This window comes from Thunnus thynnus, chromosome 19 (genome assembly GCF_963924715.1).
Source record: "Thunnus thynnus chromosome 19, fThuThy2.1, whole genome shotgun sequence".
Classification (NCBI taxonomy): domain Eukaryota; kingdom Metazoa; phylum Chordata; class Actinopteri; order Scombriformes; family Scombridae; genus Thunnus; species Thunnus thynnus.
The window spans coordinates 7,845,805-7,871,991 of NC_089535.1; the positions used below are offsets into that span (position 1 = coordinate 7,845,805).

At 39.2% G+C, this 26,187-nt stretch overlaps 2 protein-coding genes across 2 annotated transcripts; both read right to left on the minus strand.

The window, feature by feature from the left end:
• Positions 1–5,592: 5,592 nt before the first annotated feature.
• On the minus strand, positions 5,593–7,739 carry gas1b (growth arrest-specific 1b). The gene has a single exon (XM_067574667.1). It carries the CDS (start codon positions 7,289–7,291, stop codon positions 6,515–6,517), a length of 777 nt encoding a protein of 258 aa, XP_067430768.1. The 5' UTR covers positions 7,292–7,739; the 3' UTR covers positions 5,593–6,514.
• Positions 7,740–21,310: 13,571 nt separating this feature from the next.
• Positions 21,311–24,730, minus strand: fbp1b (fructose-1,6-bisphosphatase 1b). The gene is made up of 8 exons (XM_067574837.1): positions 24,482–24,730; positions 23,701–23,863; positions 23,501–23,593; positions 22,466–22,606; positions 22,215–22,352; positions 21,974–22,093; positions 21,636–21,825; positions 21,311–21,530 (listed from the first exon to the last, which is right to left on the minus strand). The coding sequence occupies exons 1-7, from the start codon at positions 24,649–24,651 to the stop codon at positions 21,637–21,639; spliced, it is 1,014 nt and encodes a 337-aa protein (XP_067430938.1). The 5' UTR covers positions 24,652–24,730; the 3' UTR covers positions 21,311–21,530; position 21,636.
• Positions 24,731–26,187: the final 1,457 nt, after the last annotated feature.

The window sequence follows — 26,187 nt, forward strand, 5'->3', positions numbered from 1 at the left end:
GACCCCAAACATACAGCCAGAGTCATAAAGAACTATTTTCAGCGACAAGAAGAATAATGAGTCCTGTAACAGATGGTACAGCCCCCACAGGGCCCTGATCTCAACATCATCGAGTCAGTCTGGGATTACATGAAGAGACAGAAGCAACTGAGACGCCTAAATCCACAGAGGAACTGTGGCAACTTCTCCAAGATGCAGGAACAACCAACCTGCCAAGTAAATTGAAAAATTGTGCACATGTGTACCGAGAAGAATTGGCGCTGTTTTAAAGGCAAAGAGTGTTATGACACGTCACAAGAAAAGCACAGGTGTAAATAATAAAATTATTGATGACTGAATTCATGGTACTGTGCATGCTGGCTCACTGCCACATTGTTACGTCTTACTGGGAAACGTGAACATAACAGAGCCATCATTAAAGTTATTGGCACCTGTGCTTTTCCTACCGTGACAAAATTAACTTGTGTATGAGAGTCCTAAAGTCCTGTGTAAACTGCACGAGTCCAGTGCTGCAATCCACAGTACCTTCTTCTTTCTTGTTCTTTTCTCTTCTTTTGTGAAGTACTGGCATTGTTTAGTCTTTTCTCATTATCAATGGGTTATTGCTTTCATGGATTCGCCCTCACAATGGGTTAAAAAAGGATGACTGTCATATTTGCTTAGCTTACCAGCCTTTGATTACCATGTTTGCTCTTGGATTTAAGTCATGGATGTATAAAGTGAAAATTTAAATAAATAAATACATTTAAAGTAAGTCATTTAGCACCAACACAGCAGACTGGAGAGGCTCGTGTCAGAGACAGCCGTGTTAAGCAAACAGTGAGTGAGACAGCAGCAAGTATACTGTTACAGCCTTGCACAACATTTAGGAATGTGCACAGACCTGTGGAGATGAAATTTTCTTGGATACAATAAGTATTTCCTTTCTGCCTGTTCTGAAGTAAATTCTTTGGGAAACTTATTCTCAATCCTATATGTCATAATTAAACATGTCAAACAATTAATACTGAGCCCAAAACCCTTTACAGAATTTATTACGAGACTCCTAAAAGGAGACAAACCAAATAATAACACATATCTCATCATGACTTTGTTAATTTGTCTGAATTAATCTTTACAGCTTTGGTCCTTCTGATCTCACATTATTTATTACTTCTTCTTCTTCTCCTAGTAAGCTTTCTGGGAATATCATTTCCTGTCATCACTTAAATAGAGAGGAGTTAAAGTCCAAAAGTTTGTGTGTGTGTGTGTGTGGTTGTGTGTGTGTGTGTGTGTGTGTGTGTGTGTGTGTGTGTGTGTGTGTGTGTGTGTGTGTGTGTATGTGTGTGTGTGTAGTGGGGGTGATGAATGCATACTTGAGAGGTAACCACTGGGGGTGGTGGCCCCTGGCCTTTGGGATGTCAGCATAATGGAGTAAAACTTTGGGACCTTATTGAGCTCCAGGGAGACCCCATTCAGTCCAAACAGCAACCCAGCCTCGAGCCATTATCTTAGTCTAAAATGTTTTGTTATTTCTTCAGTCTTCAACAGAACAGTTAGCACAAAATAATGAACCCCTCCTCATCGATAGACTGCACAGTTCTCTTTTTACTCATATTTACTCATATAAACTGAGCAACAAGGGAACATTTAAAAGCTTAAATGAGGATTTTCAAACCTGTTGAACCACCTCGCTGGCATTTCAAATAAACTCCCATTGCGTGGGAGAGTCACGTTTGCTATTTTAGACATATTCAGTGTAAATGTCAGAGATATGAAACGGGAAAATCTGCGATCTCAAACAAAGAACATTTTGTATTCAGTGTGCTGAGTAGAAAATATCATCATAGCCAAATGCAAAACCTCTTGTGTAAGATACTTTTCAAAGCTTATCAAGCAGGTTCCAAGAAAATATGACGGCATTCAGAGAACTTGCAGTAAATTTTACTTCATAAAAACTGAAACTTTGGAACTTGTTTCTCAAAACCTATAGAAAAAAATGAATCGCGTGCTTTCAGAATGCAAACCATTGCCGTCTCGTCTCATAAACACATAGTCCTTGCTTTCAGTGAGGAAGGAGAGGTAAGGGATATTTTTTTAACAAAAGCCCTTCAAAGGGTGTGAAAGGAGCCCTCTTACACTCCTAAACGCCTGGACACAGTTGGAGTTGCTCCCTCCCCACTTCCCTGGGTCACTAAAGGCATTGAAGTTTTAGAGGGCTGCTACGGCAGATTACTCCACACAGCTGTCCCCAGCACCGTGGAAATGAAGTTATGCCTCTTGTCAGCTATGTTTTGTGTTTCCTCCCCACCTCCCCCTGTTCTTCTCTCACTCCTTGAAAAACCTTGCACCGTTGCTCTTTAGCTGGGCTGCAGGAGGGAAACAGGACACAGAAAGCCTAGAAAAACCTGATTGGTTGATTAAATATTCCCTCTTTGCATCATTATTCAGAGAAGCTTGAAATCCCTGACATTCAACCCAGCACAGCCCCTCTCTCTGAAAAAACCAGACCCTTCCCCCATTAACCCTCGATCTAAATCAACCCCTCCTCCACCTTTCCCACCTCTCTAAAAGCCCAGGGTACTGCCTTCCTCAAGGCCACCCCCCAACTCCAATTATTGTGGGTCACTGAGGTTTATTCACTTCACTTTGCTTTTTCTAAGTTTGTTTATTTTTGGTCATATTTGAGCTGTATAACCCAAATATACCAATGTGTTTGATCAATGTGTCACTTTTAAAAGTGGAAAAAAAACACAGTTCTCCTCTTTGAATTCATAAGAAATAAAAAATGTACTCTTTCTGAATTTAATACATTCGGAGGTTCTGCTGCCACAACCTTGTTTTGGTATCATCGGTGGATTTGTTGTGTACTACATCCGTTTGCTGACTTTTATGACTATTCTCTACAACTGCTACAATGTTTTATCGTGTGACAGGAGATCATGTCACAACATTTTGATGGTTTTATCCCAAAAGTAACACGAGCAACTATTACAATAACCCAGTTGTTTTTTGGGGGTTTTTTGCATTTTGTACGTTAAGATCTTATAGAGCAGTAGAGCAGAGCAGATGATCATTGTCATTATCATTTTTTTAATGAATAACAGTCTATGAAACACAAAAAATTGAGAAAAACAGAAAGATCCTCACATTTGAGGGGCTGAGATCAGCAAATGTTTGACAATTTTGCTTAATAGCTTTACTGATTAATCCAAAGCTAAGATAAAGTGTCATAACGTTTGCAGTATTACATTACTAGAGAGTAAATTTCGTGGCTATATCCGACCACATAAGTTGCCTTACTCAGCTGTGTGCCAGTTTCTACTGGTTCAAAAGAGAGGAGAGAGATCAGTCTCCTGTCTACATTCAAATATATCTATTGTAGCGTTGACTTCAATAGATATAAGGTTCCAACTCATGATTACTTCTTACATATCTAGAGAACCAACTGTAGCTTTCAATGCTTACTTTACCCTCTTTTTCTGTTGCACCCTCTTTTTTTTTAAACTCCATCTCTCTCTTTGGGTTCACATGAGGCAGACATGAATATAACTCAATTAGAAGCAGTTCGCTTTATTCCAGGACTGAGAGTTTCAAAATAGGCTCAACAGAAAAAAGTCACTCTGGCAGCTGAACAGTTTCAAAAATGTTTTGCAATGTTCCACTGAGACTTTAAGAGAATCGTTTGATTTCCATTGTGCTAACCAAACCAAGGAATAAATTAAATTGAATTGCAAATAAGCCAAAAATAATTTACCCTTCCAAAAACTGTGATTTAGATGCTCATCCAACATTATAATATAATGAGAAAAACACATTACAACAGTAGCCAGGTACTCATAAAGGGAACAGTGTGAGAAAAAATGTGTAAAATATTCATTCTGGTCAGGGTGAATATTGTCTAAAAATCAAACTAAACTCAGGCTCCTTGTTTGCTTTTCCGTAGTGTAACCTAGAGGATGAAGGATTTGGGGCGGGCTAGAGGGGCGGTTGGCCGAGCAGCAGTTTGAGTTATGATGAGGCAATTTTAATGAGGTTCTGGTCCCTGCACCAAAAGCCCCAGTTGACTCTTTTCTGTTTCACCATGGGAAAAAAACACAACATTCCTATTTTCCTCTTGTGCCAAAAGTTAATTGAAAACATTTCAGGGCAAAGTATGGTCTGGGGCCCCCATATGACTCTCATCCCTTCATTATCCTCAACAATAATAAAAGGCATTACAATTATTAATGGTTGTAGCAGAGGTCTGCTCTCTTAAAGTCACAGTGGCAGGCTTTTGCTTCTCATAACAAAGGCCCAGAAATGCCTTCACCTCATCACTTTGTTGGTATTTTTAACAATCACTGCCATTGTTGCATTTATTATGTGGCCTATTCTATTCAAAACTGCTCAACCTCTAATGATGGCGTATGTGTTTCAGAGTTGAGTCATATTGTACAACAAAGTGTATTGCCAAACTATTCGGAGGAAAGCTTCGGAGAGACGAGAGAGATGATCCTGCTGTATCCCCCTCTGGGCGATTCCCGGAAAACTATCTGTTGCATGAATAAGAGTTAAACTGCGGACAGAGTATCAGCAGGAGTTCGGATGGTGCAATAAAGCTGAACTTTCTCACATAACTCCTCTGTCTTCCCTCTAGGATAGCTGTCTCCTCATGCTCCCCCACTCCCTGAAAGGGTGACAGAGGAACAGAGTGAATGAAGTGCCCCACCATTGTGCTGCAGCACCATTGTGTATTTTGCATCTCCATAATAGAGGTGCCACTCGACTTCTCTTCCAATCAATGGGCTGGAGGGCCCATCTCTTTTCCTTGAAAAGCAACATGGCTGCCATCAATGGTTTCAAGACCCATTATCACAAGTGAAGGAGGGGACACTGGCTTTTTTTTCTGAGTGCAGAGAGCGGACTAACTCATAACATGAGCGTGTAAACAGACACATGTATCTGAAATCTCAGTTTCTGTGACATGTTTAAAAAATCCAATAAACTGTGAGACAGTTAATGTTTCTTAGCAACCACTTTCTGTCACCACTGCTCAGGAAATGTGTTGCTTGTTGGAATCGCTGTATTGATTTAAAACAGTTATGGTGAAAGCAATATGTCACTTGATGATGACTTTGAAGCAGCTATACATTTATTTTTGAACTGTTTCAACTTACGGCTCATTACTTGAATAAAGCATGCTAGTCTGGGAAAATTCCAAGCAAGGTTTGTTTTGTTTTTTTTCCTAACAGAAGACTCTTGTGACTCTTGGCTAAAGGGATCTTGACAGATGTTTTATATGCATGATTCTATCACCTTGTGGCACACACACAGGACACAAATAACTATGCAAAAGTGTTGCATTCACAGTCTAGGTTGTGAAATTACTGTGCTCTCAGTGACATGTGGTGAAAAATTATGTTAAATTCCTCCTCCCAGATCCATCTGGTGATTGCTTCAAGCACATTTTCACAGGAAAGTCAAGATCAAACATTCTTTTTACTCAGATAAACCTAAACAAAATAAGAATATAGATCTCTGTAATTGAACCACGATTGCCTTGCGCTCCTTTAATCCATATGTGAAGCCCGCATCTTTTAGAAAATAAGAACCACACCACCTCTAGAAGGATCCTATTAAAAACTCTTATTTATTTAATGTGCATGTACATTCAGAAGAGTGTGTTCACAATGGGCACGTTAATATCTCCACTCACCCGGACACAGACCTCTTTTTTTTTTCTTCTTCTCAGTCTGTCTTTGTGAAGACGTCTAACAAACACAAGGGGCGAGGATAAACAAACTGACCCAACGCTTCTTTGCTCCATTTGTGCTGCAAATCCCCAAGAGGAGGGGTTTACCTTTCTCTCTGTGTGTTTGAACAGTTTTCCAGAATTAACACCATATACCTAAAACAAACATCCATGTTTACAAGGTCAAGTGTATCACTCTAAGAGCTTTCTTTCTTTTTTTTTCCTCAGATGCATCATCTGGCCTCGGATTTAGACACATTTACTTACATCAACTTTGGTTTTTAATGAAAGGGTTGTGGATAAACTCTCTGTACATGCTGGTAAAGACAGCCTGCCTCTGATATAGTCACATAATGGTGAATAAAAACAGTATAAAGACTTTTAAGACACAACATGTTTTTCCTTCCTCTGTGGCCATAATGCAGTAAAAGAGTGAGACTCATCTATTCATACAGTGCAAATCTCTTATCAATGATAAACAAATATTTAGACAAAAATAATTTCATACAATATACTGTACAATTTACCTTTATATAGCTGACATACAAAAATAAGCTCCTTCAACATGATCAGAACATTTTTGAACGTGTAACTGAAATATAACTAATAGGCTACATGTGTTATAACCTTTTCAGTTTGTGCAGATCTGTAGCAGAAAGTTTAGGTAGAACTTAATGTATTATTTTAAAGACTAAAACATGGCTGATTACAAGAAAGCAGACAGATTCTAGTGAGGTGAGTTGATTTCACTAAACAGGACCACTGACTCTCTGGCTGCTTTGCCACAATGGCAGCAGCTTTTCAGATAAATTTGGTTAAAACCAAGATGGTGGTCAGGACTTTTAGCACAGTCTGAAAAGGTGGGGAGTCGCTTGAGCTTTCCACATAGGATGGATAATAATCCTCGATATAATCATCGTCAGAATCCTCCTCAGAGTCTGAAAAGCCGCTTCCTGCGAACCTGTCGCTGGAATCAGAGCAGAAAGTTTTCATGCTGACTTTTATGTACTCGCATATGTTCCTCTCCGTGCCATCACACACACAAGTGTCTAGCTGTTGCGCTTTTGGTATGGTGCGCATGTTGGCTATTACTCTGCGGCAACCATCCGAGCACCTTTCCCCTCCGAAAAGTTTTCGACAGTGAAATAAATAATCCCTCATGGCAGAGCTACACGACAGGTCCGATTCGCACTGCAGTCGGGCCTCGGTGCAGCCCATGATGCTGGTCCGCGGAAGGCACGGCTCGATGGCTTGTTTGGTGCCACTGCAGACCGGGTCCAGGGCGCAGTCGCAGTCCTCCAGAGCCGGGCCGCTCTGGGTTTGATTAAGCTGAATGAGAGAGGATATGCAGTGACTGGGACACTTCTTGCGTGCCCCGCTGATGACAGACGCGCAGGCATAAAGGTACTGATCATAAGCGTAATGGCACTCTGGCTCTCCATGGCACTTCAGGATGGCTTTCCAGCAGACCAGCCGACGACTGTGGTTAGGAGATCCGACACACAGACCGACGATTAGGAGGAATACACCGCATATCAAAACTGATACGCGCCCCATCAATATGGCACGACTTGCCATTTCCACGAAGAATGAATCTTAAAAATGTCAGACTTCATATGGGCTTTTACGATTCCATCACGCTGCGTCAAAACTGGGCTACTCCTTGATGGTTTCATATCATGTCATAGTTTGTGACTTGAAGTCACTAAGGTGCCATTAAAAAGCAACAGCTGATCAAGGATGGCCATAACGAGCCAATCCTGAAAAGTTTCAATGTTGCTTCAAAGTATCAAGTTTTCGCCAGACGCAGTCCAGAGTCAGTGAGCTTGAGATGCGTTTGCGTCTGTCGTTCAGCAACAACTCAGACGAGTAAAAGTTATCGTAAACTTTAACATGTTCGAAAGAAGATGTAAAGACTTATTACCCTAACTCTTTCCAAGTTCTCCCTAAAGTCTCTCATCTGTTTCCAGCCCGCATCCATTCCAACTGCAGCAGCTTAGTAATGAGAGTTGTGTAGCGGTGGGCTGATGAGGTTACTGCAACAACCACGTCCGATTGGTCGGATAAACGGTTGTGATTCTCTCGTCACACGAGGGCAGTGACGCAAGCTACTGTTTTTAAACTTACTGAAAATGAAACTTTCAGCAACCGTACTTTTTTATTACCTTATCTTAAAACAGTTTCAAGATAGTTTTGACACTTATTTTTGCCTTTTCTATATCTATTCTGCTATTAATTATTGCTATAACAGTTTTTCACAGTGGCCATAAGTAGATTAATGGGTACCGGATTTGGAAAAAAAAACAGCACAAATCGTGTATAAAGTACATAATTACTACATGAAAGTATCCAAAAGTTGTTTTAAGGGAGAGAAAGGCAACCAAAGTATGATTTGAGAGGAATATGCTTGATGCATGATAAAACAAAGGGTCATAACTAATTTAAAAAATCTAAAAAAAAACAACAACATTGCATTTCTATTAATTGAGGTGAATTTGTGGAATAGCAGCAAACTGAAATGTGTAGTACACTTGTTTAAAGATACAAAATATGAACAAATATGAAAATACACAATCAGGATGGCTAGGATTAAGGATAATGTAAAAAAAAATATGACTTTTTGATGTCAAATAGCATCTGTCTGTTTGTTTTTATTATATTTTAGCCCCAGTCTTTTTGTGTTAGTGTTATATTCTCTGTAGCCTAACCACAAGCCTCTTGCTTTGTATTATACCACTACAAAATCAGCATTTAAAATAATACAGTATGTAGTTCAACTACTGTGGTCTGATTGTTGAATAATTGCTCATCACTGCAATGAGACCCACATGCAATGAAGTAGGGTTTCTTTGGAAAACTCTGGAACTGTGTTGCCTCCCCGCAGGGAAAAACGACAGCTGTTATAACACATGCAGAGCTCCTGACTTACGCTTTCCACCATGAAACATAACAAGCCTTGAGTGCGTAGCTATGATACAGCACACTCATGAACACTGAGCAGACACATTTGCACACACCAATAAAGATAGGACAGCTTACAGGTTTAAGAAATATGATTTCCAGATATGGAGCTGGGAAAGTACCAGAGGCTTTCACACAAGAAACGTAAAAAAAACTTTTGGCTGTTTTTTACTACTCATTCAACGTGAGTGTAAGCAAGCAGTGGTGTGAAACCCTGACAACCCAGTACTTTACCTTTTGGTAAGGGGTATTTCCTATTTCCTAACAATAACACTTAGCAAGGAAAAAGAGTGTGAAGATGAATAACAACTGCAACCACACACCATGTAAACAAACAGCAAGCACGAGGAAACAGAGTGGATCTGTTTACTCCATCCTCACCTTGCCTGCTGTCCAGTTTAGGGGCCTCAAGGGCAACAGAACAAAGTGTAGAGAAGAAAACCACTCAGTCATTTCGGGTAACTCTGTTCTCCTGACCCCGCCACATCACCGCACTGTGACCACAAAGATCTGGCAGCTCTCAGGGGACCCTCGGACCCCCGATTCCAATTAGAGAGATTAGAGAGGAGTCAAGACAAGTGCAGAAGAGTTCTCAGCCAAACAACCCAAACACCCCCCTTCACCTCATCCAGCTGGCATACCAGAGCAACAGGCTGACTGCAGACTCAATTTAGAGCAACATCAAAGTGGAGGTTAGAGAAAGCCCAAATGGTGAACTTTTCAAGGGTCTCCATTAACTACAAAGAACCTGACATCAGCCCAGACCACTGAGGCCAAAGATGGCACTTAAACAGAGACAGATATGGGTGCTGTGTCACTGCTGAGGACACTACCATTAAACATGTTTACTTTTGTGCAAAGTTTGGGTATACCTCTAATTTTTACCCCTTACAAAGCCACACACTTTGATGCACAAGGCCTGTAGAAAGCTCTCTTTTCAACTAAGAACAATCTAAAGAACACATCTTTGCATTTCACTTTTAAAAAGGAGTCTATAATGCATAGCAGAACCAAAATCCCATCAGTGTTGGATGACAGCCAGATAAGAACAAGGGCCAGATTCAGTCAAGCCAGCGGTTCTGTATGATGGAACAGGCAGCTGCTCTCCCCCGAAACTGTACCTCTTAAATTACTCTAATACATCTCTTACATTCTTTACTTTTATACCGAACTTCTCCGATTGTTCTAAGGGGAAATCTACGGCCAGTTTCATTTGCAGTCTTAGTTCAGTGTCCACCATTTATTTCAAACGACTGAATCCTGTACATGCGGTTGTTCATGGCGACTTGCATATAATAGTGTTTCCAGAATTGGAATGCGGTTCCCGGGAGTAGATTTGTAAATACTCATGCAGAGACAGACATGCTCTTCAGTTTGTCTCCACTGCTGTCAGAAGTCATTACACACAAGCTGCTATGCCAGAACAATTCACTGAACCTTGTATTCAAGTGCTTCCAAGCCCAGAGAGAGGACGAGAGAGAGAGAGAGAGAGAGACGGGGGCGTTGTGTGGGGGGGTTGGAGGGGATGGAGTCAACATTAAAAAGCTGCCAAGTGTTTTTCTGCCTGCATTTTTTCATTTTTCTGTGGCTCATGGAAACTTCTCTGATGCCTGTCTCAGATAGGTTGATATTTTTTTCTTAATTCTTTTCACATGAAAGAGAGGGAGACATATGCCTTTGGTGAAAACAAAAATGTAACTTGAAGTTATTGTTGGTCTGTGCTTAGTCATGTCATGCATATGCAGCATAAGTGCCATCATGAATCAAGTCAACAACAGAGCACTACAATAATTTTGTTTTCTGTCATGCGCCCTAGAAGGTTATACAGGAGGGATCAAATCACCTGGATCAAAGGGATTTTTAGTCAGGCTAGTTGGTCCACCACTGTGGTGTTATATGTAATATCTCAACAACTATTGGATGGATTGTCTATGAGATTGACATTTTTGTTTTTTAGCACAAAAAACTACTATGGACTACCATGAAATTTGGTAGAGATATCCATGTAGAGCATGATTCCTAATGACCTTGGTGATCCCCTGACTTTTTATATAACAAACTTTTCACTTACGCAGTAAAATATCACATCAGCTAGATGGAATGACAAAAAAAACCCTTTTTGCTTCTTTTTAACCTTCCCTCAATCCCACTCATCATATAAAAACATTCTTGGTTTGCAGACAATGCATCCTAGTGGTTTTATTGATCCCATGACCTTCCCTCTAGCACCACCATGAGGTTGACATTTGTGGCTTTGAGTGAAACGTCTCAACCACTATTCGATGGATTTCCACGGAATTTGGTGCACATATTCATGTCTCCATCAGGATGAACCATAATAACTTTGGTGATCCCTTAAATTTTCATCAATCAACCATCAACCAACAGGCCAATTTTTTTAGTCTGTTTATTGGAATTTTACAGTTTATATATCATAAAATCAACATGTGAAATAGTTCCAGTATAGTCCCCATCTCTCCCCTGCTCCCCAACATATTCCCCATCTCCCCAGCATACTCCCGAGATGACCAAAACAGTGACATCAAGCACAAAGAATACAACATCGACCTCGTTTAGACGGACACAAATGAGAAAAGAAAGAAATAAAAAGTTAAGAAAAAGGAAGTTAAAAAGTTTACACTCATCTTTATCTTTATATTTGCATTCCCCTTCGATGTAAATTTGGTTTTTTCAAGCTTCAAGTAAAACATAATCTCTCTAAGCCATCTTGTATGGGATGTTGGCACTGATCTCTTTCAACTGAGGATGAGACGTTATGCAAAATTAATAACATTCCCATCAGGCTCAGCCATACTTTCTGTTTGGTGCTGGTTAGCGAATATTAGCGTGCTAACAAACTAATCAAAGATGGTAAACATGGTAAATATTATACCTGATAAACATTGGCATGTCAGCATGGTAAGCGTCAGCATGTTGGTATGCTGATGCTAGCATTTATCTGTGCCCAAATAAAGCCTCATGGAGCTGCTAGTATAACTATAGACTATTAGTTTTGTTTAACAGGCATGTTGACTGGTTCTAACCAGCATCATTTTCCAGACTCCAGTGCGCCCTATGCTTTCATCACACCAGAGATGTTTTAGGATGCTACCACATGTCCTGAGATGAAGTGCATCCCTCTGGGGGAAGTCAAGCACCAGGAAAAGCGTTTAACTTTGAATTCACAAGAACAAGAACAAAGCCACAAGTTGAAACTTGGGTCATTCTGGTTGTAAAGTAACCAAGAGCACTCAGAAAGTTATAATTGGGGAAGTAAAAAGTTTGGAACATATGATGTGAAGATGAGCAGACAGACAATTGTTTTCTTATTTTGGTTTTCCCAGACTTTTAGATTCTCTTGGCTTGCTTTATGGAACAGATTAACACCACAACACGGATAATGCTGGATAATGTTACAGCAAGATTCATGTTCTGGTAGTTATTGTTTCACGCAAGGGTTTTGCAGAAGAGCAGATGGGGCTGTTTAATAGATTGGAACAGAAAGTTAAACTCCAGACAGAGATACTGACATTGGTCTTGCCATCACAAAGGAGGGCGATTGATAGTGGGTGCTGTACACCTGCTGTAAAATCTGCTTTATAAGGAACAATTCCAGGGTCACTTAGGCCTGCAGCATAGAGGCAGTGACACTGGTAAGGTCATGATAAGATAACAGGGCCATTTCTCTTCAGTACAAAGAGAGCAAGATAATAAAGCCACATGCATCTACTTAGGCTATCTAAAAAGGAAGGTGTGGAGCTATTACAAAAGAAAAAGAGACTCTAGTGCAGACAGGGGTTTTAGTTTTTGTTTGGCATGTAATTTCCCCTCCCTTCTCTGATCATGTATCTCTTTGAGAGGAAATAGCTGCTCAGGGACAGATAAGCCACCACAACCTCAACACAGAGAAGTCATTGTTCATTAGGATAAGACCTAAACAAGAAACCTGAAAGGAGGAAAATGACTATGCAGCATTTACATTACAAGAGCTGAGCAGAGAAAATGAAGCACACCTTGTGTGAATGATGACTCTTGGTCACTTAGGAAGAAATCCAATGCTTTTGGTCTAAGCACCTTTATCATGGAGACACTTGGGAGTCATTTTGTAGAAGTTTGAAGCTTTAATCAGCCTTAGATTATTTCTGATGAGCATGGATACAGACAGTTTGATCAGGCATAATTTTTTTTGCTGTGGCCCAATGAATTTTCACGTGACGGTGTAATGACTACTTATCCCAGCCACAATGTTGAGTCTTAGGGATTGCTGGGGATGCTGCCAAGGGAATTCGATTTGGTTGTCAAATACACACAGTTCTCTCAATAGTTTAGCAATTTGAGACACCAAAACTTGATTGTAATTCATAGAATCTGTCATGTGATTAATGTAAAAACCCGAAATTTTGGAAGGTATGCGTGTTCACTTTTCTTGGTGAGAGTTAAATGAGACGATTAATATCACTCTCACATTTGTACCATAAATATGATGCTGGCATCAGCAGCTGGTAGCTTATCTTAGCATAAAGACTGGAAACAAGGGGAAACAGCTACCCTGGCTCCTACCAGCATATATAAATCCCACTAATTAACAAGTTATATCATGTTTGTTTGATGTGTACAAAAACTGAATCGTAAAAACAACAATTTGTGGTTTTACGTGGGGTTGTGTGTCAAACTATTTATTCGCTGGAAGCAGTGATTCCTTGAGTCTCCAGGAACAAACAAGATATAACATGTTAATTTTTGAGCTTTAGAGGTGCTGGTAGGCAGATTTCGTTACATTTGGACAGAGTCAGGCTAGCTGTCCCCCCTGTTTCCAGTCTTTATGCTAAGCTAAGCTGTAGCTTCATATTTAATGCATAGACAGGAGGTTGGCATCAATATTCCAAGCTAACTCTCCTCAAGAAAGCAAATAAGGTTATTTTCCAAAATGTCATACTCCTTTAAATGATACCTGAGATACAGACACTGAAGGGATCATTGTGGAATGATTACTCAACATGCAAATTCACATAGAATACAGTTGGAAATACAAGATTACACGTTTTTCCACAGAACAGGCCAAAAGTCACTGTAACTCAATCTCTTTTGGCATCCCACCAGTGTGGAGCACATCTTGAGCTCAATCTTTAAGGTGTAGCTGCTGTTTCAGGAAACGGATAATGAGATGTGACCCTTGACAGAGTTATCACAATGTTGGAACAGAACTGTCAGAATAGCATTAAGCATTAGCCATTCTTCCAAGATTATCTTACTGGCAATCTCAAGAGTATAGACACAGGTAATACGTATATGGCCAGTGTCAATTGTTGCTGATGCACAACCCCAATTGACAACCATATATCATTCCAGCTCAGTTTAAAAGAAGCCTAAAAATACTCAACAACTACAGTAGTTTTCATAGGAAGAGTGAGACATCCCTCCTGCAAAAATACCTAAATATATATATAAATGCCTCATGCAAACATATCTCACAGCATCCTATATTCTTATTCATGTCAATGGAGAGGCCCAAAGGTTTGGTGGGTAGATTCTGTCCATATATATTGTTCCTTAACTTTAATACCAACTGTAAGCTTACGAAGAGTCTGGTGGTCAGAGCTCAGATGAGGCTGTCTGCAGTGACAGTAACCACATGCATGCTTTTAATCCAAACACAGAACCCTTTGTGAGGCACAGCACCGGTGGTGGTCTGGTCCAACTGTCCCCATCCCTGACACCATAGAATAAATCAAGATAATCTGAGAGAACTCTTTCTCCACTTCCATACACAAATACCACAAAATACCAGGTTACTGCTGCATTTGAGCCACCCTATATGAACAAGAAGAGATGTAATTCTTAAGGTCACATGCTTGTAGAAGAATATTATTTTGTCTGATGCACTGAGATTCATTTACGCCATTGCCAGCCACTGTTTTTGGAGAGAATCCATAGACCAGATTTTATGGAGTTAGGTCTCACGTTCATGAACAGCTGGACATTTAATAAAAACTGCTATTAAAGGTACACTAGAGAAAAATAATTTGACTACATCAGCGCACTGCAAGCATTAATGTTGCCTGGTAACATAACTTTAACACAACATTTCACTTCTTTGCCCTCTACACTGTAATAACGGTCCCCCCCGCCCCCTCCAACTTGACTTAACATCAGTTTTGGTTCCAGTCTTTGACAACAGTTTTCTCTGAAGTGACAGAAAAGCTTGGACTGGTTAACCAGACAGTTAACAGACGGGTCTCATATTGTACTGGAGTCACTCATATGTCGGCGTGAATTTGAGATTTTATGTGTGGAAAAATGAAATGCGGTCTTGCGATGTGGACGTTACAAGCCAACTTTTGTTTTGACTGCTACCTCCTAAATAAGAGTGTTTGACGGGGTGGGGGTGGATGGGGTTGGGAAGGCATGAAGTATCAGGTACAAATATGGGTCCTTTCTGGACTCAAGTTGAGGCAGTATTTGGAATAGCAGTTAGCTCCAGTCAGGGTGGTCTGGGATACAGAGTTTATGTTTAATTTAAACATAGGCTGTCTGGGTCTGCATACTGTCACTGTGCTGAGAAAAGCCATGCTGATCAGTTAAACAAGAGGGTGAGATGATATGTTTAATATGATGACTGAAGCCTTTTAATGTACGCAACTTGGCAGATTTAATCTTGTTTATAATGGAAGTTGGTGGCTGAACAGATATAATGTATAAAGATATAGTTTTCACCTTTTGCAGGCTCATAATCAGCTCAGTCTGGTCTTCCGATAACTTCATGACACAAACACCCCAACTAAAACATATATTTGTCTTGAAGAGAGAAAAGATCATTGTAGTTTTATAAGAAATGCACCAGCTCTTCCAGGCTGGAATACATTTCTTGCACTTGGTACAGGAAGTTGGACCACCTGAGAAGACCATGTTTGTCTGCAGTGTCTAGTCATGTCATTCTCCATCTCTGTGTTTCCTCATTTCATGTCAACTCTCTACTGTCTACTATAAAAGAATAAAAAAGTGCATCTAAAAATAATAAAACAAGAGTAGGGGTCTACAGCCAGGCTAGCAGTGCTTTGGGCTAAATCAGCATGCTAACATGTTCACAATGACATTGCTAACATGCTGATTTAGTACAACCATGTTCACCAACTTAGTTTAACACATTAGCATGCTAGTATTTGTTATTTAGGGCTAATTAGTTTCGCAGGTGTTTACTCATAAAACAAAGTATTGGACATTTTGACATGATGGTGGTGCTAAAGGAAAAGTTTCTGTTGAGAAATGAATGTCTGCACCAAATTTAAAAACAGTTCATCCCACAATTGTTGAGATATTTCACTAAAACCCACAAATGTCAACCTTGTTGTGAGCTCACCAAAGTCAAAGGGATTCATTCTCTGGGGACAATGAATGTATAAAATTTCATGACAATGTATCCAATACATTTTGGAGATATTTCAGTCCGGATGAGTAAAAAGGAACATGCACATCACTTGCTTTGTCTCTTTTGTGGTGTATGTCTACATTGATTTATTAAAAAAGAGTTGACGTTTTGGCCACAAGGACCTTTCTCAGAAAATATCAATCATAAAGTGGCACAGTGCTTAAATACAGCCCATAATTGCATGATAGTCCACAGCTGTGTTGGAGGTGTGTCCACAATCACACACAACAGCCCATCCACTCAAGACTCCCTCAACTGTCAAAACATTCAATATCTATAGTCATACACATTCAAAATCCTTTTGATATTACTAAAAAGACATTTTTTTTCAGGTTAGTGGTATAAATATTATACAAATGCCCCATGGGGTCCTATACCTTTAGATTCATCCATGTATACAAAATATGTGTAGACCAAAACACATTTTCAGGAGGAAAGGCCCTCCCAAAAAAGAGAAAACAAAAAAAAAGCATGTACATGTTATATCTGGTGGTGGTGGTGGCGGTGTGGGGGTGGGGGGTTTCAAAGGGCTCAAATCAATCAAAATTATTCAATAGAGAAAGGGGGCAGGGCATAGACCAACACTTAACAATCCCACAAAACAACAGGAAGTGAAAGAAGTCCATGTCTCTATGTAGTATAATTTATAACATGGTATAAAAAACTTTTTATATAAAACATGCAGGTCAATTATTAAAAAAAGAGCTTTAGCAGTAGGTTGGGTTTGTTTCACAGGACATTTCACAGGAAGACCCTGAGATCCAGGTCCTCGTTCATCCCCAATGGTGTGAGAGTCTCTAATTCAGTAATTTAATATGCTTCACGTTTCAGGAGCGCTTCCTTTAAGTTGTTTCCTCGTCTGGAGATTTGAACTTCGAAATTGAAATACGAGTTTGAGCCCTGAAAAAAATGTTTTGCTTTTTAGTAACATCAAAAGGATTTTGAATGAGTACGACTATAGATATTGTATATTTTGACAGGTGAGGGAGTCTTGAGTGGGTGGGCTGTTGTATGTGATCGTGGACACACCGCCAACACAGCTGTAGACTATAATGCAATTATGGACACTGTGTCACTTTATGATTGATATGTCTTGAGAAAAGTCCTTGAGGCCGAAACATCGACTCTTTTTAATAAATCAATGCAAAGTGTGTGTGGGAACTGACTTTTGTTCAGTCTGGACCAAAGTGTTTGACCAACCGATAGACATGCTTGGTTATCGTTTACATTTGTAGTTGCGGATTTTTTTCTTTAATTTCTGTTGTCTTCGGTGAGCTTCCTTTCCGTCCAGCCCTGGAAGAACTGAGATGGGTGAGGGTGAACAGAAAAGGGGGAAGGTTGCTGATTGAGTAAGCTGTCAGCCGCAAAGACGCACCACAGATGCACCACTATAACAGTCTTCATCAGAGTGTAAAGTAAACAGAGCCTGCCTGTCTGGGCTGGATATCAGTCAGACAGTCAAGGGCAACAACAGAAAACAGCAGGTACTGACCTGTTATAGTTAGAAGGAACAAAGGGGCAAAACATTGTTGCATCAACCAAATTAAACAGTAAAAAGACAAATATGTGACAAATTATACTATATTATAAATGACCATTTATTAATTTAAATAAACAATCAATCAGTTGGCAGAAGTAGCCATTACAACACCATTTGGCAAGAGTATTCTGATATGCTACCCACTTCTCTTTTTTAAGGCCTTGTTATATAATTTCAATATGACATCATTTCCAGAGAAAAATTAATAGTCAGACAGTGATTCAGCGAGCTGTAATATAAATAGCTCCTTTGAGGAGAGAAAAAGGAAATGCCTCTCTTTAAAAGCATGATAGGGACAACAATGCAGCAAAACACATTCAAAAGCAATCTTTAAAGTTTCTATTCATATACTTATTTCAATAGATTGACTATTATTCAAAACCAAGATATGTCATCTCATCCTGTCCTTCAAACATGTGCACACATACACACACATGCATGTGGCTGCACACATATACATACAGTACATACACACTTACCACACACAGTAGCAAGAGAAAAAATAAACAGGCTGGGTTTTGCTTTTCCTGCAAAATCTAAATATTGACTCAGTAGCCTGTAATCATACACAGTCTGAACAAAATTGAAATAAACAAGGGTGTCTGTAATGTGTAAGTGTTTGTGTGTCTCATGGGCACTGCAGCACTTCAGTGCTGGCACTGACTAACTCAAAAGAGGAAGTGGTTAGAGTTTTTTTAGTGGATGCCAGACAATATGGATTCCATTCAGCGCACTGGAGATACATAAATTATTTTGTATTATATATACAAAGGAGTTCTTTCGTAAGTGCCGAGCCATCCGTCTTTGATCAAACATCTGCCATCAATCAAATAATTTTACTTATATGACTCACATACAATATTCTCACACCCAGGGGCTTTCGATCCAAGACGCAAGTTGAAAAAGAAACGCAATAAAAATTCCATTATGCTCTCAGAGGAGCATTTGCACCTCAATGCCAAGTTTCCATGTGATCCAATGATACACACAATTGTGTTTTTATTGTGTTGTAATGTTATTAAAAGCTCATTAGGCTTATATCAGACTTTCAATCTATGTTTTTTTTTCCTTTACTGGAAGCTACAGTTCAATATAGCAGGTCTAAATTCGAAGGCATTGTTTTTCTACAGACCATAATGACTGCTTTCCTATAACTTGATTGATTGAATGAGGCTCTTGTGTTACTACACTGTTGGATCTTTTTGTTTTTTCTCAGTGAGTCTTTATGGCTCATTAGTTCCGTGGAAAAACTAAAACATTTCTGGCTCTTTGATGATCTGTCAGGGTGTGTTGCTGTTGCCAGAAGAAACAAGGCTGCCTAAAAATCAGTAATAGGTGTTAATGGACATTGATGCAAAGGTTTAAAAAAAAAAAAAAAAAAAAGATGCTCCACTGACGTCTAACTTCATGTCCTCTCAGGTTAATGGAATGTTTTGGGAAATATGCTTATTAGTTTTCTTGCTGAGAGTTAGATAAGAAGATTAATACCACTTTTATATATGTTTATTCCATATGAAGCTGGAACTGGTTAGCTTAGCTTAGCATAAAGACTGGTAACATGGGAGAGAGCTAGCCTGGCTCTGGTCAAAGCTAACAAAATCTGCCTACCAGCATCAATAAAGCTCTTGATATTTTAATATCTTGTTAGTTTAATCCATACAAAAACCAAGGTGTAAAAATAACAATTTGGGGTTTTACCGGGCCTATTTCTAGGCCAAGTGCAGAGACTACAATTCAGATGATGTGAATTTTGAACAAATTTAACAAATGAGACTTAACATGTCAGTTAGTGAACTTATCTGGATTTTATTACCTTCCAACAGGGCCAGGCTAGCTTTTTCCCCCTGGTTCCAGTCTTTATGCTAAGCTAAGCTAACCAGCTGCTGGCTCTAGCTTCATAACTACCCTACACAAATGAGAGTGGTATTGATATTCCCATGTTGAGCTATTCCTTTACAGCAAGTAATTTAAATTACCAACCAAATCAAAAAGATGCTAAACATTTCCAGAAACCCACTGAAAGATGACCACCTTAAAGAGAAGACTGCTCCATTCTTCTATACAGCCCACGCATTGGCTTGTGTTAACAACAGAACAACTCTTTGCTCTGATTGTTAATGATTTATGGTTATTTAGAACTCTGTCACTCTGCACATGTGCATTTGAGGACACTATCCTCTTATCCTATCCTCTTTTTAGATGACCATGAAGTAGGAACAATGACGTCCTTTAACTTGCTCTGAGATATCTGGGCTTGCATCCCAAAATCCCATAATGTCCAAATAAAATGTAGTAAAGGAAGTTGGTCTCAGCTTTCCTAAGAGGAATATGAAAGGAAAGCATTGTTCATTGTTGGGACAATGTTTTTCAAACTGACTGCTCAAGTTCAGAGCAAATTGGGGCTCATATGTTAGAGAAGCAGGCTGGTTGGTTTCCTGGACTGGAATATCAAAATCTGGGTGAGAAAAGTGAAAGAGCAGCGCCTGCCCATGTTACCATCACTAGGGTGCCTTTAAGCGAGACCCTTAACTCCCAGCTGCTCTAATAGAGCTGTAATGTGCAGTTTCCAGGGGGGAAAGTATGTAATGCATGTAAATATCCTGTTATACCTCAGTCCAAAGTGCTCTACTGGGCTTGCTGCTTTCAAAAGCAATTTCAGCTGATGGTCAATGATAGTAGTATAAGTATTTTTCCATTTTTTGAAAGAGGCTGTAGTTTTATATGGTAGATGTGTGGTTGTCACAAAAATACCAAAATTGAGGATGGGTGGGAATAGAATTATAACACATCTTTAATGCCATCCAAAGTTTCATTCAAATAGAGTTTTACTTCAGTCCAATCTTACAATCTGCAACAAAGTTTTTGCACACCATATGATCTTAGTGGCAACGTTTAGGACCAAAATCTCTTTATAATGAGATGGTATCAGAGGATCCTGCACATTGTCAGGTTCTTGCTCTCACTTTTTAGCCATGCTAGTGGCAAGGCTGTAGGGATGGTAATGCTGGGCTGTCAGTTGGTCCACTACTTCAATCCAGAATGAAATATCTCAACAACTATTGCATAGATTACAATATACAGACATTCATGGTCACCAGAGACAAATTTTAATGACTTGAACACCTTTCTCCATCTTGATAAATGGCAGTAAGTCCAGGACTTTATCCTTATTATATGTTGTATTTTATTATGTATTAGAGTGTTGTCAGTGAACCTAAACCTGAAAGACTTTGGTGATCTCCTCTCTTCTAGCACCATCATCAGGTCAAAATTTTAATTTGTCCACTACTTTGGTTTATCACTTTCTCATCGGCTGCAAATGTTAGCATGCTAACACACAACAGAGTGACTGTGGTAATATTATACTTGCTTATCATCACCATGAATTGTTATTGTTAGCATGCTAACATAGCTCAAGGGATTTCTGTGCTAAAATACAGCCTCATAGAGCTACAGATTTTTTTTAGTCTTGTTTAACATCATTAATGAAGTGGTAAAGTTATTAATATCATTAATAAAGTGAGAAAAGGTGACTGACAGTTAGTTTGTGGGATTCTTTAGTTCCTTTTCCATCCAAAATCCAGTATGACTTTATTTCTCCTTAAGAAAAACAGACATAGAGCTCAACCCATATATACTGGATTTTTACAACTCAGTGAAGAACAAGGGCAACTTTTTATTTGTCTTTATTTAAAAAATAGAGGGTAGGTCTCTACAAATAACACACACAGCAAAGTGTGAGGCAGAGTTCATAAGGTTCCCGGTTCCTTTATCAGTGCGGTTGAAGGAATGAGTAGAAAGCACTTAACAATGAATGTCCTGATTGAGCCTCTTGATCGTCCTGCTTTACGTTGCTCACCACCAAACTCGACCTGTTAAATCCAAAGAAACTGAAAAGAAAAAACATAACATTATTTATTATCCCAGACTGTTTGCTTGTTGATGACTATTTTATATGATATTTTGTAATGTTGCTACATAGCAGAGCTGAGTACCTCATTTGTTATGCTTCTTAAAGATGGAAATATACTCCTGCACATCATCAGGGGATCCCATGATCACGGGGACTCTCTGGTGAATGTTGGTGGGCTGGACGTCCAGAACATTCATGGCTCCTGTAGTGGCCATGCCTCCTGCCTGCTCCATGATGAAGGCCATGGGGTTGCATTCATATAGCAGCCTTAGCTGAGAGTCAAGAAGCGCAAAGAGGAGTGACTTTACATCGAGATAAATGACTAATAACTGTGATTTGTGCATTTCACTGCAACTTGACAGACATTATTTGAAGTTATTAAAAACATTTTTGTTCAGTTATAAAGTTCAACCCGCTCACCTTGCCCTTAGGACTCTTGACATTAGCAGGATATAAAAAGATCCCTCCATACACCAAAGTACGATGAACATCAGCTACCATGGAGCCAACATATCGACTGCCATATGGAGCAGAACCATCCTAGAAACACGAAAGTGTTATGTGGAATTTATTAATCAATTTCATAATATTCAGAATCCAAATATGTGTATTAATATACACGAAATAACAGTAATGATGGTCACTGGCTGGTTTCCTTTACCTCTGGGTATTTCTTCTTTTGTAGATACTCTGTCACATCTGGGTAAAAATGCTGTGCATATCCCTCATTCAAACTGTAGATTTTTCCCTTCTTCTTTATCTTCACATCCCGATCCACCAAGATGAACTCACCGATCGACTGAAAAAGGAATTCAAGGAACTGATGATCTGAGTATCAGATGAAGACAAATAAACGTATATAATTAGCAAAAAGTAACAGTTTTGATATCATCTACTACAGGGTCATCTTACAGGGTCAAGCATAAAGCAGTTGACTCCTTGACCAGTGGAGAGGACCATCATGGTGGCACTGCCGTACAGAGCATAACCAGCTGCCACAAGCTTTCTTCCAGGCTGCAGAGCATCCTTCTCATTTGGCTCATCATCTGTGGTCTATGGAACAACATGTGGAAAATTCTCAAAACAGACAAAGACATTTTGTGCACTAATAAGATGTGTTGAAGCTGCCAGACAGTTAGTTATTTTCTTTGATAGGGATACAGGGCAGGACGATGCAGTTTTGGGATACAGTTTCAACTAAACTAAACAACTAAACCCCTCTTTATGGATTTGTCACCTAGATTAAACTTGTACAGCTTTTTCAGGTATGTAAAAGTCTGTGGTTACCCTTGGACTCATATAAAGCTATTAGTCTACACATTAACTCTATACCTTACATCAGATCCTTGTGCAGCCCTTTTATCTACCCAGACTGTATCTGGAGTTCTTGAAAACACATTAGAATAAAGTCTCTTAGTATGTGAGCCTCCCAGTGGTGGACAAAGTGTTTGGTCCTGCATTGGAAATTTTACCTAAGTAAAAGTACTATTAAGTATTATCAGCAAAATGTTCTTGGTAAAAGTACTCATCACGCAGTAAAATGGCCCCTCTGTTTGTTATATTATTATATGATGATTATTAATGTTGCATTATTGTTTTGAAAGAATTCGAATGTTGTAGCTGATAGAGGTGAAGGTAATCTAATTATGTTATATATTGTTTGCTAGTTTAATCTCTGACAATACATCATATTTTATGAACTGATCAAATGTCTAAGTATGTATCCAAAAATTGTATTTGAGTACAGGACTTGAGTAAATGCACTTAGTGACATCCCAACACTAGACCCTACTCCTTTTTTCCTCAGATGCTGATTTGCAACTCCATAGAGGGTTTTCGGAAAAAATATCAGTTCAGGGAAAATCCATATAAAATATAATTGAAAGCCATGCTGACCAATTCGCTGAGGTAAGAACTTCTCTGTGTTTTGAATCAGCATGCACTAACCTTTTTGTAGATAGCGAAGATTGTTCCAATCGAAACAAGACAGTCGATGTTTGAGGAACCATCCAGTGGATCAAAGCACACAATGTATTTTCCCTGTCAGTTAAAGAATATCAGTTAAAATCAACTTTACAAAACCAAAAAAACATGTGAAAACTCACATAGACATGCATGTATACAGTATACTGTAGAGATGCACATACTCTCTTGTCTGGTTCCACAATGATGGCCTTCTCGTCTTCCTCTGACACCAGCACACAGGAAGTGAATGAGGACTTGATCATGTTGATGACCAGGTCATTGGACAGGACGTCCAGCTTCTTCACCTGGTCCCCTGTCACATTGGTGCTTCCAGCGATGCCATATCTTTCCAGAGAAAGGACAAGGACAGGCTGAAGTGATCAAAGGCTGAATAACAGCTATCTATTTCTATGCAATTTTAAAACATGAAGGAAATGTCATAACAATCCACATAGATTGTCTTTAAAAGTGCATTTATTGCCTTTATTATGATGTTTTTTTCCACATTATATTAAAATATTGCACCGGTAAGAATGACAAAGGTCTCAAAAGTCTTCTTGTGTCTGCTTGACCCCTGTCCTGGAGGATTTTGCACAACATTTGCAGTTTACCTTTGGTTGGGGGTCGGGGCCTAATTTAAAACAGTTGAGTCTTACGTCATACTGCATGCAGCTAGAAGTAACACTAAATCCAGATATGAACCTCAGTTTCACACACATTTAAATGGAAGAGAAGGAATAGAATATTGAAACTTGATATCTTAAGAGGAGCAAATGAAGGTCATCAAATAATAGTGACCTTGATTGATTTATAAATGTTTAATGGGGTGCATACTGTAGTTACCCCTCCTCGTTTATCCATATGATACTTATATGACAGCCTCATATTTACATGCAGATGCATTCATGTTTCCTTCTATTATCTCCACGGTTACTTAAAAAGAAGAAAGAAAATACTACTCACAGGTTAGCAATCCCAGCCTTCCTGACAGCAGTTGAGATGGCTTTGACAGCTGTGCAGATGGAGTTCAGCAGGTTCGTCAGCTCTCCTGTTCCATGGGCCTTCCTGCCCTCCTCCAGAACAAACCTGGTGAGGGTCAGCACGTTGGTATCGAAGGTTCCTTTGTCAGACATTTTGCTGTCAGGTGTGAGACTGGGACTGGGAGTAGAAACCTAATGCCTGTGAAATAGGTGAGCATGGCCCCCAAAGTTAAAAAGCGGACTCTAGAACTAGAGATAGGGGTAGGGATGGGGGTGTGCAACTCTTTCAACCAATCACAAGTGTTGTTTCCCACAGTCAGCGGTTGGTTTGATCACTTCTGTTAGGAACAGTGGGTTTGAAAGAGCAAAGTTCAAAGATAGTTAACATTTTTCGTCTTAAAGTAACAAAGGCTCAAGCCTGATTCAATCTCTGCACACTTTGATTTTTGACTCAGGATTTTCTTTGTCTGCACTTTAAAGTTCTGTTCATTATAAGTTCTGGGCAATATTTTCAATGAATAAAATTCCCTTTATTAAGTTAAAATGGTATGATCTTACATCTGGAACAACTTGTTGCACTGTGTTTATGCCAAAGTTCACAATTATTCTAAAAGCTTTTAAACAAACTGTTGTATCATCTAATTCTCATTTTCTTACATTAATACAAATGGTCTGTGCTATTCAAATTGTTTCTGTATTGTTCTTATTATTGAACTGATTAGCTTTAGTTTCAAACAAATGTGTTTAGTTTTACAAATGCCAAACAATTTATGAAATTCACTGTGCCACTATTGGCCAAAATATTATAAGAATTACAGAAAATATTTTTGGAACAATATATTAAGCACTAACACTGCTTAAACATGCTTCTCCTGCATGATCCAAGAGAAGTGTAAAGTTCAAAACGCTGGACTCATTGTCCCGGTCTACCCTATCTCTTTTATATAACACCCTTAATTTCACATATGCTGATTAAACAGTATTTGCAAGGTAATAAATAGTCAGATTCAAAGGGTGCAGTGGTGTTTGTTGTTTGTTGCTGTGTGAGTGTGTCTCTGAATGGACATAATTACTTTATGGCTGTCTCTGTATGTGACAAAAACACAAAAACATGAAAAGGCAAAATGACCTCACATGGTTTACTGAGTTACTCGACTTACAACGTAAGCGTACACGGAATGTGTCAATGTTCTGTTTCACAATGGAAAACTAAAGTTGAACTTTGAACTTTTAACAAGGTATCAGGCATGATAACAGTGGTGGGACTCAGATCCTTTACTTAAGTCAAAGTACCAATAACAATGTAAAAATACTCCATTACAAGTAAAAATCCTGCATGAAAAAACATATTTAAGTAAAAGTACATAAGTATTAGCAGCAAAATGTACTTCAAGTATTGCAGTAAAAGTAGTGGTTTGGTCTCTCTGACTGATATATTATTATATATGACATGGTTAGATTATTAATAGTGAAACATCAGTGTTAGAGCAGCATGTTACTGCTGTAGCTGCTGGAGGTGGAGCTAGTCTCAACTACTTTATATACAGTTATCTAGTTTAGTCCAGTGGTTCCCAACTAAGGGTTCTGGTCCCTCCAAAGGGTCACCAGGCAAATCTGAGGGGTCATGAGATGATTAATGGGAGAGGAAAGAAGAAAAAACAAAGTTAACACACGAATCTGTTTTTCAGT